At 44.9% G+C, this 14,229-nt stretch overlaps 1 protein-coding gene across 4 annotated transcripts in view; it reads left to right on the top strand.

Annotated features, from left to right (window-relative positions):
- The window catches only part of EXT2 (exostosin glycosyltransferase 2), a 139,029-nt gene that overhangs the window by 103,302 nt on the left and 21,498 nt on the right, over positions 1-14,229 (top strand). For all 4 annotated transcript variants that reach the window (XM_021685386.1, XM_021685387.2, XM_021685388.2 and 1 more), the window contains one exon: positions 4,509-4,675. In XM_021685386.1, coding sequence (XP_021541061.1) covers positions 4,509-4,675 — 167 coding nt within the window. The remainder of the gene's footprint in view (positions 1-4,508; positions 4,676-14,229) is intronic.

Below are 14,229 nucleotides of genomic sequence, written 5' to 3'. Positions count from 1 at the left end.
AATCCCATGTCCATCTTCATCCCATGTCATCCTCTTTGGCCTTCATCATTCCCTAAAACCTCTCCATCAAAGACTTTACAAGGCAAGGGCAAGTTAGTTGTCTGTGGATATTGATCGTCTCAAGTAATTCTTTGGATATATAGGTGATGAATGTGGAAAGCCGTCTGTGGGTGGAACATGCTGTACCCACTCGCCACGTGGAAGTCCAAATCCCATCCAGGGTAGAGGAATGTTCATACTTAACCAAAGCAGCTAGTCTATTTTCTGTACGTATTGCAAAAAGAGGAGCTGTTTGTTACTTTGTGAGATTAAAAAAAGGTTCTGTGTTCTTTTGTTTTATTTGTGTGTTCCATTGTCTCCATTCTAGAGGGTTATTGGTAGGGATCCTGTTGACCTAAAAGTAAATATGGAAGGTGCAAGCTGGGGGCATGCTGCTGGATCGTCAGAGTAATGTGCCAGATCTAACATGTCCCACTTTGCCTCCCTTACCCCTAAGGTTCGGAAGAAGTCCTTTGATTCTGTAAATAGACACAGACGTTCAAAGGAAGGCCCCACTGACATTTAGCGGATGTCTCCCGTGTGCGAGGCGCTATGCTGCTAAGTGCATTCATGTTCAACCTCACAGTCAGCCATGGGAAGATAGTGTTGTTATTCTGTCTTCATAGTTGAAGAAACAGGTTGAAAATGATTGACTTGTTCAAGAGCCCATGGCTAGTAAGGAGTACACCTGGGATTCAAAACTCTTCCTAAAGACTGTTCTATGTTATATGACTGCCTCATGAAATTCTGGACCTCAGAGGCATCTTGTTTGGTCTCTCAGATGATGTCAAGTAGAAATCTGACCTAAGTTAGTACATTTCAAGTAAAAGCACACATTGTATTGCTAAAGGCATTTCATTATTTCGTTTTATCTCAGTTTTTCCATCAGAAGATTCTTTTTTAAAATTTATTTATCTATTTATTTTTAAAGATTTATTTATTTGAGAGAGAGCATGCGCACGAGCAGGGGTGAGGGGCAGAGGGAGAGGGAGAGAGAGAATCCTTAAGCAGACTCCCTGCTGAGTACGGAGCCAAAGGTGGGGCTTGATCCCATGACCCTGAGGTCAAGACCTGAGCCAAAATCAAGAGTCAGACGCTCGACAGACTGAGCCACCCCGGTGCCCCACTTTATTTATTTTAAGTTATTTCTACACCCAGTGTGGGGCTCGAACTCATGATCCTGAGATTAAGAGTCGCATGCTCCTCTGACTGAGCCAGCCAGGCATCCCTCCATCAGAAGAGTCTTACCTATTTTGAGTCTAAATTAGTTGCCTGTAACTTTTCACCCAGCCATTGGTCATGCTTCTGACTTTAGAGGTCATAGAGAATAATTCCTCTTTCATCTGATAGCCCTCCTGATAGCCCTGTGTATTAGTCAAGGCCTAGGTAGGAGACAGAAACCACACCGTAACTTGAACAGGAAAAGTTTATTATAAAGAATGATTAGTAATAGGTGATTGGTGACTAAGGGGTAAAAACTTTAAAGATAGCAGGAAATAAATTTGGGAGAACCCCTTCCCCAAATCTAGCTCTGAGATTCAGGCCTTGTTGGACAGGATGTGACTGTAGCCCACTGCACAGTGAGGTTTACGGAGGTGCCACAGGCCAAGTCTGGCAAACAAGAAACCTCCTGTCCCCCTTCAGTATGCACAGAATTCAACAGGAAGTGACCCGGGGTGTGTTCTTGAACTTGCTGGGAAATGGAGGGCTTCAGTGGAGCTCCCTGGGAACCACCCATGGGGAGGACCTCAGCTGAGTTCCTCTTGGCAGTGTCTGCAGAACCTGTTGCAAAGCTGTCGCGGGGGGTACCACTTAAGCTTGAGGGAGAGAAGTGCCCCTGCCTGCCTATCTTCTGGTCAAGTACGGAAGGAGCAACAAGTTAAAGAGGTATGCGCGAACCAGCAAGAAAAGCCCCCTTCCTTCCAAAGTGTCCCTCTAGCACTCTCTACCGACAAAGCCTAACATCAAGCTGGTTGGCAGAGGGGAAATGTTCACAGGATCTAGTTCCAGTATGAGAAACAGGGCAGTGAAGGGTGAAATTGAAGCTGAGAGGCAATACATTGACAACTGGCACCGTTAGTCTCTTTAAACATTCTGTGGAAATCCTGGATTCAAGTGCCTGTACTGTCCTTGGAACGCCTCCCAAAGTCTTTTCCAGCTTGTTGGAACTTTCCCCATCTTATGATACCCAAATCTGAACACAAAGCCTTTCAAAATGTGGTCCAGGGAGCCCTGGACATCCATGAGAACTTTTCAGGGGGTCTGTGAGGTTGAAATTATTTTCATAGTAATACCAAGTCACCTCCATTCCCCACTCTTTGTTTTTCACAAGGGGACAGAGGAGTTTTCCAGAGGCTACATGACATGGGATAAATGGCTAGTGGGATGTGTGCTTATGTATTCTTCTGTTTTAAAATTTCCTCAGTTTTAATCTCTCACACAAACCGTGTGTGTGTCCCACAGAAAGCTTCTTTGGGGTTCTCAACAATTTTTAAGAGCATACAGAAATCCTGACACCACAAAGTTGGAGAACTGGTGGTCTAGTAGATGGAGTTATAACCTCTTGCATTTTAGATCTCACATTCATGTTTCATAAGGATTTGGACAGTAGATTTATGCCAAGGGTTTTATTTATCTGGAAGAGGGAGTAGGAAGCCAACGAGAATAAGGATGATTGTTGGAGAACATGTTGAGCTTCATTATTTTGTCCCAGATCTAGAGAAGCATGAGGTTTTCATACTGCAGTAGATGGTACATGTTCTGTTTGGTCTTTGATGCTAAACAGACTTAGATTCAATCACTTGCCTTATCATTTAGGAGCTCTGTAAAATTATGTAATTTTACATACTGCCAAATTATGTAATCTCCCTGAGCCTTGTAACTACTGCTTTGTGAGTAATTTCTGCCCCAGGGGGTTGTCAGGAGGATTGGATAACATTACATCTACAAAGTGTGTGGCATATATTAGTTGCCTAGTAAACGTGTGTCCCCCCCCCCCCCCCTTATTTTTAGAAGACAGTGAGAGGGACTTGCTGACGCCCCATAAGTAACATGGGACACAGGTCTTCACTGTCTCAAGTCCTGTGCCCATCCACTTATTCCAAAGCTGTTTATTGATTATGTGCTTCTGAGCCAGGGATGAAACTATAATTAACTACTGTTATTGATTAAAAGGCAGTGGCCCCTAGGATCATTTCTTCGGTGTTCAGTTCAGTCCTTCTTCCCAAACATGCTTCTTTTGGAGTTGACCGCTTTTTTAGGCTCTGTGTTTATTTAAGACTGACTGTCTTCCTTAATTATAGGGCCTCCACTTACACAGGCTTCTTCAAGGATCCTGCTAGTGTCCCAGCAGTGTGCCCCACGGACACGCTGTACAATATACAAAAGGAAGATATTTCATCTGCAGGCCGTACCGACAGCCTTTTCCCTTCTGACTCTCCCTTGCTATACCTCTATTCAGTATGGTGACTTTGGAGTGGCCACAGGCATTTGGGGCTTCAAGATTCACGTGAACTAGATTTTTCCACAATTACACGATGGGCTTTTTGGAAGCAGTCTGATACCTAGCTTTCCTGTTGTCACTTGACAAATGTTGTGTGAAGAACAAAGTACCCTCTGTAAAGAACCCTGAGGTCTAAGGATAAGGGTACTGTACCAAAGAGGTACTAATTTCATGCTGGGCTAAATGCAACATTTTAAAATAAGGAACCTGCGGTTGAATTGCTTCAATCATTTCAAAGTAGAATGGGAAAAAATGTAAGGCAAGTCATGGGTTGGTGTTTCTTCAGTATACTAGAAAATCCCACATAATTGGACCTAGAAACTTGATATTTACTCTGTAAATTGTTCATGATGAGAAACCAAACCCAGTGAATCAGAGGGAAGGGGCTGTCGAAGGGATAGCGTGCTAAGTTAAGAAACCCATGTCGTTCAGGGAAACCGTTTTTGCGGGGTGGATTTGAGCAGCTTTGGTATCTGTTTGCGATTGCATGGTGCAGGTCGGCACACTGGGGCGAACATCTAGAATACATGCTTTGTATTTGCCAGCAGAGCAGAGGCATGTCTTGAGCTGGGGTGTACCTCACTGAAGGTAGTCTGGGGAGGTGGCAGAGTTCTGATATTAAACCACGGGCCTGAGAATGAGACAGTGCAGACTCCATCCCTCCTGTTGTGATCTTGGGCAAGTCCTTTTGGCTTCTCTGTCTCTCAGTTGTGAGTTGAAGCCATTTGTACATTCTGGTTAAGACAGTATTGAGAATTAGAAGTGTCGCAAGGACTTGGAGAGGATAGAAATACTTGAAGTTTTTATAACCATGCATTTGTAAGAACTCGCCCTTGAACAGTTGTACGTGTAGCTTTAATGGGAGCCACAGAAGTGAGTGCCATCTCATTTGTGATGTGGTGCTTTTACCACTTTATCTCCTCACAGAAATTAGGAGAGTAATACATGCCTGTTTTTCCCGCCCCAGATTCTCTCTGGCCCAAGATCCGGGTTCCATTAAAAGTTGTGAGGACTGCTGAAAACAAGCTGAGTAACCGTTTCTTCCCGTATGACGAAATCGAGACGGAGGCTGTCCTGGCTATCGATGACGATATCATCATGCTGACCTCTGACGAGCTGCAGTTTGGTTATGAGGTAAGGAGGTTTCAGACGGTCTATTTACATATTTGGTATTTCTTGCCTAGTGTTGCTTGTCTTTCCTGATGAAGAGCATTCTATTTCATTCTCTAAAGTCATAATTTCTAAATCCCAGTAGAGCCTAAAAGCGGTGCATAGGAGCCTGGGTTACGAAGCTGTTCTTTAAAACTTTGGGGAAACCCTATTCCAGAATGACAACTGTGCCCTCCACTAGTTTTGAGAACTCCCAAGGAGAGTCCCAGGGGATATTTTCAAAAGCGCATCAATAGCACGTAACGAGCACTTAATTGATGTCTCCTTGAAGAGGGCTTCCCCTGACTCGAGCAGCTGGGCACGGCAACGATAAAAATGTCAGTAAGCAAAGACGCTGGCGACGCTGACAAACAGAAAGCAGACCCTGTTGATGGCTTTCTTTCTGAGGTTTAAGTAGAGTGGTTGGCTGCCTGTCTTTAGGGAGAAACATTCTCTCTCACCGTTCATTCAGTGCGGCTGATGGATTAGGCTGGGTTCAAGGGTTAAGTATGGAGACCAGTAAAGGTCTCCCCAGGGGAAAGTGCCAGAGCCAAGGCCCGGTGAAAAGCAATGGGAATTGATGAGCTCTGTCAGGGAGGATGTGCGGGAGATGCATGACGGCGGCGGGCAGAGGCCTGCGGTTGCGGGGGCGTGCCGGCGGCATCGGACCCAAGCAAAACGGAGAGCATGCGTCACTTAGCCGCAGCCAGCACGGGGAGAGCGGTGAGAGCTGCCCCCTGCGCTCGTCAGGCCTGTCAGACAGAGGCAGCCATCTTCTCTAGCTGACTCAGTTTGCTGAATTGGAGGTTCTAAGAAATCATGAAATGGTATTATATGAGGCCATCTGGTACTCAGATTTTATTAAGTGAATACGTGTTGTGTATTCTATATTTACTATAGAAATTTATTTTCTGGGTCATCTGGGTGGCTCAGTCGGTCGAGCATCCAACTCTTGGTTTCGGCTCAGGTCATGGTCTCAGGGTCGTGGGATTGAGCCCTAAGTTGGGCTCTGTGCTCGGTGGGGAGCCTGCTGGAGATTCTCTCCCTCTCCCTTTGCCCCTCCCCCCGTGCTCTTGCTTACTCTCTCTCTCTCTCTCTCAAATAAATAATCTTAAAAAAAAAAAAGAGAGAAATTTATTTTCTAACCCTTAAACTAAAAGTGGATTTTAAGGCGAAGAAATAGGAATCCCCCTAACCATCACCACCACCAAAAATTAAAAGCTCAAGTTTTCCTGGGTTTGTTTGTTTGGGTTTTTTTGTTTTGTTTTGTTTTGTTTTAATGTAGCTCCATTTGAGTGGAAAAGAAATTGTTGTGAACGAGGCTGACGTGTGACACCCTTGGCCTGTATAGTTACTGGCCGCGAAGAGCGTGAGAGTGGCTAATAAAATATGTATCATCTTTTTGGGTTTTCGTGAGAGTGGCTAATAAAATATGTATCATCTTTTTGGGTTTATTCTCATTCACAGAGATGTCTTTTACATGATCACATCTAGAGTATTGGATGATTTTTAGCACACTATCATTCCCATTTTTTAAAAAAGCAAGTTACCTCCTTGTTTCTCTAGCCAACTCATGGCAAAAAAACCCAGTTTTTCTGCCAGTATTTCCTCTGTTGCATATAGTGGTTTCAGACTATACTTATGTGTTTATTTTTGTGGTAAAAGGGAAGTGAAGAAAGGGAACATTCAGGACGATATAGCCAAGATGGACAGAGTGCTCCCTCTTCAGTGGGATCTTCTCAAGATGCCATGGAAGGAAAACTTTCGTAACTACCCTCCATGTTCCAATGAATGTTCTGGGTGTTTACAGGCATTACTTATGATCTTTTCCCAAACCTGCAAGGTGGTTATTGTCTTCTCATTCTTTACTAAGACGAAGCAAGGTGAGATAACTTGCCTATAGTCAAACAGCTAATGAGTGGAAGAGTTGGAATAGAGGTCCCGGTATGTCTCCATTATAGTGTCTGCGCGGGGGGCGGTTTATCCTGTCAGAGACCACAGGCTCATAAAACTCGCACTAAGAGCCATGAGCGTGTCAGTTGTCTCTCACAGAATTATCTTGATGCTAAGGATAACAAACAGGTTTCTCACGCATCCCTACCATTGGTGCTTTAGGGTAATTTTGTAAAAGTTATTTCCTGCATAGTAATTAATATAATGGACAAAGTTAGGAAAGCTCCAGGTCCAAATTGCTGCTCTTTCACTGACCAGTTAATGAGCAAGGACAAGTTATTTAATCCTTCGGGATATTAGTTTATTCTTATATGAAATGGCAGTAATGATACTGACTTTATTAGGTTAACATGTACATTAGAAAGTTACACGTGCCTCCCACATAGAAGGAAAACGCTCAGGAGCTGCACTTTCTCTGTGGTGGGCAGGGTGCTGTGCACGTCACAAGACGCCAAGTCAGCTGCCGCTGCCGTCAATCTCATGACTCTCCTCGAGATTCTGCCGCGGTTCGTGAGGAAGGGGGTTTATTACTTCCATTCTTCACAGAGGACAGTTCTGTTCTAGAGAGGGTACCCACTTTTGTGCTGAGTCAGAAGACAGAAGATAATGGTGTTCCCAAATCCTCTTCTTCATGCCAAAGCCTAGGATTATTTCATGCGGGAATTGGGAGCAGGCTCGACTGACTAAGTGAATAAATAAATCTGTTAACAAAAACTTATGTCCTAGGGGAGTTATGTTGGAACTCAGAGCTACTTTGTTGTGTTTAGCACAGTGTGTTAGGATTATATCTATCTTGGTAATTGCTATTCATCCTTCAGCATTCTACTCGAATGTCGCTATCTCCTCTGCTTTCATGAGTTTGAGTTGCTGTTATTTTCCTAGTCTTTCAAGTGATAGTTTAGATCATTGATCTCACTATTTATTTTTGCAATGTATGCATTTAAAGCTGTAAATTTCTTGGGAATTACTGCTTTAGGTGTATTCCCAAGTCTTGATTTGTCATATTTTTATTATCCTTAAGTTTAACATATTTTCTAATTTCCATTGTAATATCTTCTTTGACTCATAGTTATATAAAAGTATATTGCTTACTTCGGCCAGTTTTTAAAGTTTTCTCTTTTTTTATTGATTTCTGATTTGATTCTACTGTGGTCAGATACTCCATATGGCTTCATTGTTTTGAAATTTACTGAGACTCTATGGTCCAGTGGAGGGTCTATTTTGGTAAATGTTCTGTGTGCACCTACAAAGAGTTTACATTCTGGAGTTGTAGATTTAATGACCTTACAGGGTCATCTAGGTAAGATTTTATCTTGGCACTTTTAGTTTAATTTAAATTTTTAAAAGTTTTTATTTAAATTCCAGTTAGATAATACACAGTGTAATATTATTTTCAGGTGTATAATATAGTCAGTCATTCCACACTTCCATAAAACACCCGGCACTCCTTAATCCCCATCACCTATTTCCCCCTATACCCCCAGCCACCTCCCCTCTGGTTACCACCAGTTTGTTCCCCTTAAACTTTTAATTTGAATATAATCAGTATATCCCCCTGCTTGTTCTTCTCCAAAATAGGCATCTCCATTTCTTCTGTTATTTTCCCCCCATGGCCTTTATGAATTCTGTAGTAAATTCGTTATCCTCATTTAAATTAAAAAAATAGTTTATTTAATATGTGAGAACCAAAGAGAAACCATGCAACAGACCTTTCTTACTTTGGCTCCAAAGAATTTTTTGAGAAATCTGGAGAGACAGAAGCATCTTCCCATCTGGGAATTTTTCAGAAAGAGGGAGCCAGCAGCCTTTCCAGTATCTAGAGTGGTTTTACTAGTGCTGCCAGGAGACAGAAGAATAGACCAGAGGACTTCCTGAAATCCCTCTGGGTGTGATGAATCTGAGAGCTAACAAGTACAGACACACTGATACGCTGTGGTTCCATGTGAAAAAGTGTCAGACTCCTGTGCATCTGAAGTGGCAAACTCCTTCACTTCCCTGTGAAACACGGCAAGATTGCATAATGTGAGGATGTAGGGAGGTGATGGGCAGCACGTCAGGAATCGAAGGGAGAACCCAGCAGTTACTTTCATGGAAGACAGCTGGAGGCTGGTGAGCCCGGGCCTCTTCTGGTCATGGTTCTGCTGATGAGTCTTCTGAGGACTAACATGTACTCAGGCACAGAGTTCCAGCATGGCTTTCACAGACGTGAGGGCATGCTAAGGCAGTGCTTTTGTTAGAGGGGGGCAGGCATCGATGTCCAGAGACCATTTTAAAGTGATGGGCTCCCAGGCCTGCTTAAGGAACATAGAGCAGAGACCAAAGGGAGCTCGCAGACTGCACGCTTCCTGAAGTAAGAGAGGGAAGCGTGCCACTCGTGTATGAGGTAAGAGAGAGGGGACTCTAGAACCCCTCTCCAGAGGGTGGTTTACTAGAGCCCAGCTAGGTAACGTTCGCCATGTCTCCTGAGGCCCGTAGACTGGCTGAGAGGACCGGGATCGCTGTGGGCCTGGTGACCGTTCACAGCACCCCCTCTGGAAGGCTGTGGAAAAGAAACACGGTGTCAGAATGTGAAGGGACCTCAGAGATCATCCTGTCACTTGATGCTTTATAGCTTAGGAAACCGCGGTGCAGGGAGGCACAGTTACTTCTTTAAGGTGCGAAATGGACGTTGGCTGTCCCCGAAGGTAACCACAGCAAGGGTCTGGAGATAAGAGGCCAGGCCACGGAGGAGAGACCTTTTGCCTCCCAGTGGCTGTCATTTGAGCCCACAGAACATTTGGATTCGAGACCTAATACTGGGGATCATTATTTATTTAATTGGACGAAAACACAGGGGTCATTTGCCTGTTTATATGGGTCATATTCCCTGTTGGAAGGCAGAGAGTTTGGGAAATGTTGCATTCCCTCTCCAGCCCTGAAATCAGGAGCTAAAGAATGCTCTTCTCTGGCCCTGCGTGTTTCTGACTTGTTTGACAAGCTCTAGTGAGCTACCAGATGTGGAATTTCTTTTCAGCCTGGGATAATTTATTTATCTGTTTGTGTATTTTACCGGGAAAGTATCTGTTGAGTTCTTGATATTCATTTGCAAGGAACTCCTGGGGGGGCGGTAGCAGTGTATAGTGTTACTTGAGTGTTGGATTTTTTTTTTTTTTTAAGTCTGTCTGCTTTTACTCCAGACCTAAAGAGCTGGGAAATAAAATGCAACTTGTGCCTCCTCCCCTCCCCCGCCTTTAAGAGAGTTTAAAACATGTGGCAGAAAATGAGCCAGGCGGACTTGGCTGAGTGTATGAACCCGTGAATTTATTTTTCCTTTCATACTTTGATCCTCATTTCCAACCATAAAAATTATTAGTAGCACTTAAGTGTTGAACATTTTTCACCTGAGAGATGTGGAATGCTCTTGGCTAACAGTACTAGTTATAAAGTCAGAACTTCATATGGGGATGGGAATTGGCTTAGAGCGACTGTGTGTTGTTAGGCGCACAAAAGGCTGATGCCTTCCTTTTACTGCCTGGGTATCCTATAGGTGGCAGAGGCTGGTTGAACCTCTTGGGTGCTAATAAATGATGAGAATTTATATTATTTTGTTCACAACTCTCTTAGGTAATGGCAAGTATATACTTTCAACGGATCATGGCAAGGCAGCAAAATTGCATAGAATGCCCCACTTTTTTTCTGGAGAACATAAAACCATTGATTGCCAAGTGAGTTCTCCTGGTATAGGAAGAGCCAAGAGGGATGGTCCCAACAAGAGAATGAGCTTGGTGTGTGTGGTCGCATGGGGCAGTGAGAAGCAGATCGAGGAGGGGAGAAGTTGTGTTTGGGTTAACAGCGGAAGCTAGGTTGGTCAGGCAATATAGGGCCAACTGAAAAGCTCATGGCGGTAAAAAGATATTATAGGTTTGTAGAAAGGTGTCTGGTCCAGGTGAATTCAAACAACAGACACTGAAGACAGGGAAAGCCAGGTAGGTGGAGGTGGAAAGTGGATTCAAATGGATTAAAGAACCAACGAGAAGGAAAAGACAGGCTTACCCATTAGCTCACATTTATTTTGTGATGAGGGAGCTTGGCTAATTGGAGAAATCCAGAGTTAGTAAAATTTAGAGATACCTATATACTCATCCAGGGAGAGCGGCGAGATGATATAATCTGTGATTCAAGTGAACTCTTACTTTTTCTCTCCTCACTAGAGGAACCAAGAGGTGAAAACAGCCTATCAGAGAATAGACTTCATAACCACCTCTTTTGAAAGCTAGCAGATAACTAAAAAAAAAAAAAAAAAAAGGCTCTCTGTCCTGTTTGTTTCTCTCCCAACCTTCTGCCAGTGAAAGTACCACAGAGACTGGGTCTGGGGAACAAATAAATGTAAAACAAGTGTTGGACTGGGTCTAAAGATGGTTCCTCGCAGGCTTGTGGTTATGATCCTTCTGATGGGAAATTAGCTGCTTTCCCCCCTAGATGTAAGCCAGGTACTACATCTGAAGATGTGCTCAGGTTTGTGGGGAATCCAGGAGGCTGTCTTCAGAGAAGTTTTTCGTGGAACTGCCTATCTCATCCTGCCATGGGCTCTAGGGCAGGCTTACCCTTTGGGTTCAAACAGGGCACCAAGAAACTCAGTTCTTACATCACCAGGACTAATTAAAAGGGAGTGTCCCTAAAGGAGGGCTCAAAATGCAAGGGACATCTCTGCAGTGGGTGGATAATCTAATCATCGGAAGTCTCTCAGCCTTCAGAAAGAACCAGTACCAGAGGTTTCCATTCTTTGACTTCTTGGCAGATCCTTGAGCCTTCACAGAGTCTGACTTAGTGGGAGACTGAGACATTCCGGCATTGCTTTCTCTTCTCTGAATGATGGACTGTCCACATGGCCCCCAGCGCTAGGATTCACAGTGAGCCGGGCCCATTTTTGGCATGCCCAAAGTCATACCTTGCCAAAGCTGTTCTGGGTCAGCGTTTGTGCCGGGCCTGACATTAAAGCTTTGCGGTGTACCTAGAGCCATTTTGCCAGAGCTGAGCTTTGTAGAATTATTCGTTTCTTAGGACTTGTGGTGTGCCCTCCTCATTAAGTATCTGGAGAAGTAGGTGGCGGTAAGCTCTTTGAACCTTGTGTGTTATATCTGAGTGAGCGATAGTACCTTTCCTGAGCCTGGCTGTAATATCCGTACAGTATTGAATATTGAAAAACGTCTGTCTGTCTTTCCTTCCATTTTTCAGTTTTCTTATGTACCCAAAGAGTGGGCGTTATAGAAACTATTGTCTTCAGAAGCGGTGTGGGCCAAATGGCTCATTTCAGTGAGTGTCCCTGCCCAAAAGGTACAGTCAGAGCCTCCCTCAGAGGAGACATGTGGGGGACTGTGGGCAGAGGCGAGCGGCTCTTTCTCGAGAGTGCTCTCCCTGGGGTGTTGCTCATTGCCGCGGGCCCCCTGTTTCCAGCCTGGAGGAGACCCCAGGGATGGGTTAGGTCTGTGCTATCTCCAGCTTGCACTGATTTACACCTGGGGCTCCCGGGAGCCGGGGCGGCCGCGCCTGCAGGCCACCACTCCAGCAGGAGCTGAAAGAGGACCCGAAGCCGAGGCCGGGGGCCCACGGAGGTGCTGAGAGGAGCCGCACTGAAGTTTGACCCTTCAGAGCTTTTCTCAAGCACCCAGTCCTCGCTGGAGAATAAGTCAAACAAATATTAAGGGAAGGAAATCGAATATGTATGCTGAACATGGAAGCAACATCTGAGCATTTAAAAAAGGACCCCGTTGGGAATTACAGTAGAGTGACACTTTTTTCTTCCCCACTGAGCAAATTAAAGTTACAAGCTCAGAATTTATTTACCTAGCCTTTAATGAAACGTCAAAAGCTCCCTGTCCCAACGAGGAGGGAGCGGGCTTCCTGCTGGCGCATCTTATCGTGGAAGGGTGACTCTCCCCGCCCCCCCCCCCCCCGGCCCCACGCAGACTTCCATCCCAAAGAAGTCAGGTGCGTGGGTTTTCCACAAGCACTTATTTGTTGCTGGGCAGCGCTGGTGCTCTGCTGCCCTTTCTGCTCCCAACCCTGCGCGCTCCCCACTGTGCCCCACATCTTTCCTGTCTGCAGCCAGTTCGGGCCCACCTGGCTTTGTAGCTCCGCGCTTCCAGAACTAATGCTTATAATGTGGGATAGTTATTTTAAAGAGGTGTTGGTACACTTGATGGTTTAAAGAATGCATACTCGCCCTCCCCCCCATTCAAAAGGAGATAGCTGCAAAGATGTCCTAACCTGAAAGGATCCATATGTTTGAGGGTTATTATTCCAAAAGCTGCCTGTTGTCTTGTTGGGATTGATTACAGGCTTTGGCTGCTCCAAGAATTCAGAGCCTCAGAATTCGGCTGATGATTTGGGGATGTGGGGAATTTGTCTTGCACGGGCTGCTTATCTGCCTTGATTTTGATAGAGTTGCTTCAGGGAGGTGTGTGGGCAGGACTTGGCCTAGGGCCAAGGGAAAAGAAAGCCCCAGCGGCATCCAGGCGGTGAATGGCCCTGGCAGCTCTCAGGGGGACAGCGTCTGTAGCCTTCCAGAGAACATTCTGTGGTGTTCCCCAGTGTGACGCTGCATTCTTCACTGCCAGTTGTAAAATGGCTTTTGCAAGATCATGAACGCAAGGCGGTGCCGCTTGATGGCACTGGCATTAAAGAGCAGTTGCACATTTTGGAAGAATCGGAAGAAAGCTTGAAGGATCCGAGTAGTCCACTGCCTTTGGAACTGTTGTGACTGGGAACAACGAGTCTTTAGAAAGCAAGGTGGACCAGTCTGTATGATGTTTACAGCTCACCTCCTAGGTCATACTTACTGCTGGGTGCTCGAAAATTGGTGCCTGGGGTTCACGTTAATCACAATTGCAGTATGTTTGCTCCTGCCTGTTGACTGGTTTAGATCCGGAGTTGGCAGCCTTAATTTCTGGGTTCCCAACCAGCCTTTGAGTTGGATTGAAGATCTGAGGGATGCGGCAGAAGTCCTGCTCTCATGTTGACACTCTGGTCGTTTTGTACAGCCGGGCCACTAATTACACCCACGGCCTAGATCTCCGGGGCTGGATTGCAAGCTCCCCTAACTTAGAGCAGTCCATTCGGGCAGGATTGTGGCTGCCCTATGGACTCCTCTGTGCTTAGTGCTGGACACAGAGTGGGTGCTCGGTAAATATTTATTGATTGAGTGAGTGAACTTAATGTGTTCGGACACTGAATTTTTTTATATATAGTTTCTGTGAGTAAAATTATAAGGAGTTGTTCAAAGTTAAATGATGCCGTATTCTGTATTCAGTGAGGGAATCCAAGTAGAGGTCATCTACTTGCTGGCCTGCCAAACACATAGCAAAGGGTAATTTTGTACTAATTACTTACTTTGTTGGGGGCAGGGGGAATCGCAACCCTCACTTTGTAATTTAACTTTGTTCTCTTAAAATGAAATCCATAAAGCTTTTTCCTTTTTTCCTGCTTTCCCACTCCCAACCCATAAGTAATCTTACCATCCTCTTAACTCTTTTTTTTGTGCTTTTTCAACTACATCCTTGCTTTCTTTCATGTCTAGCTTTTTATGCATATGACATTAGTTTTTCTAA

Source organism: Neomonachus schauinslandi, chromosome 11, assembly GCF_002201575.2.
Source record: "Neomonachus schauinslandi chromosome 11, ASM220157v2, whole genome shotgun sequence".
NCBI lineage: Eukaryota > Metazoa > Chordata > Mammalia > Carnivora > Phocidae > Neomonachus > Neomonachus schauinslandi.
The sequence above is the reverse complement of the archived record's forward strand: the minus strand, read 5'-3'. Positions and strand labels throughout refer to the sequence as shown.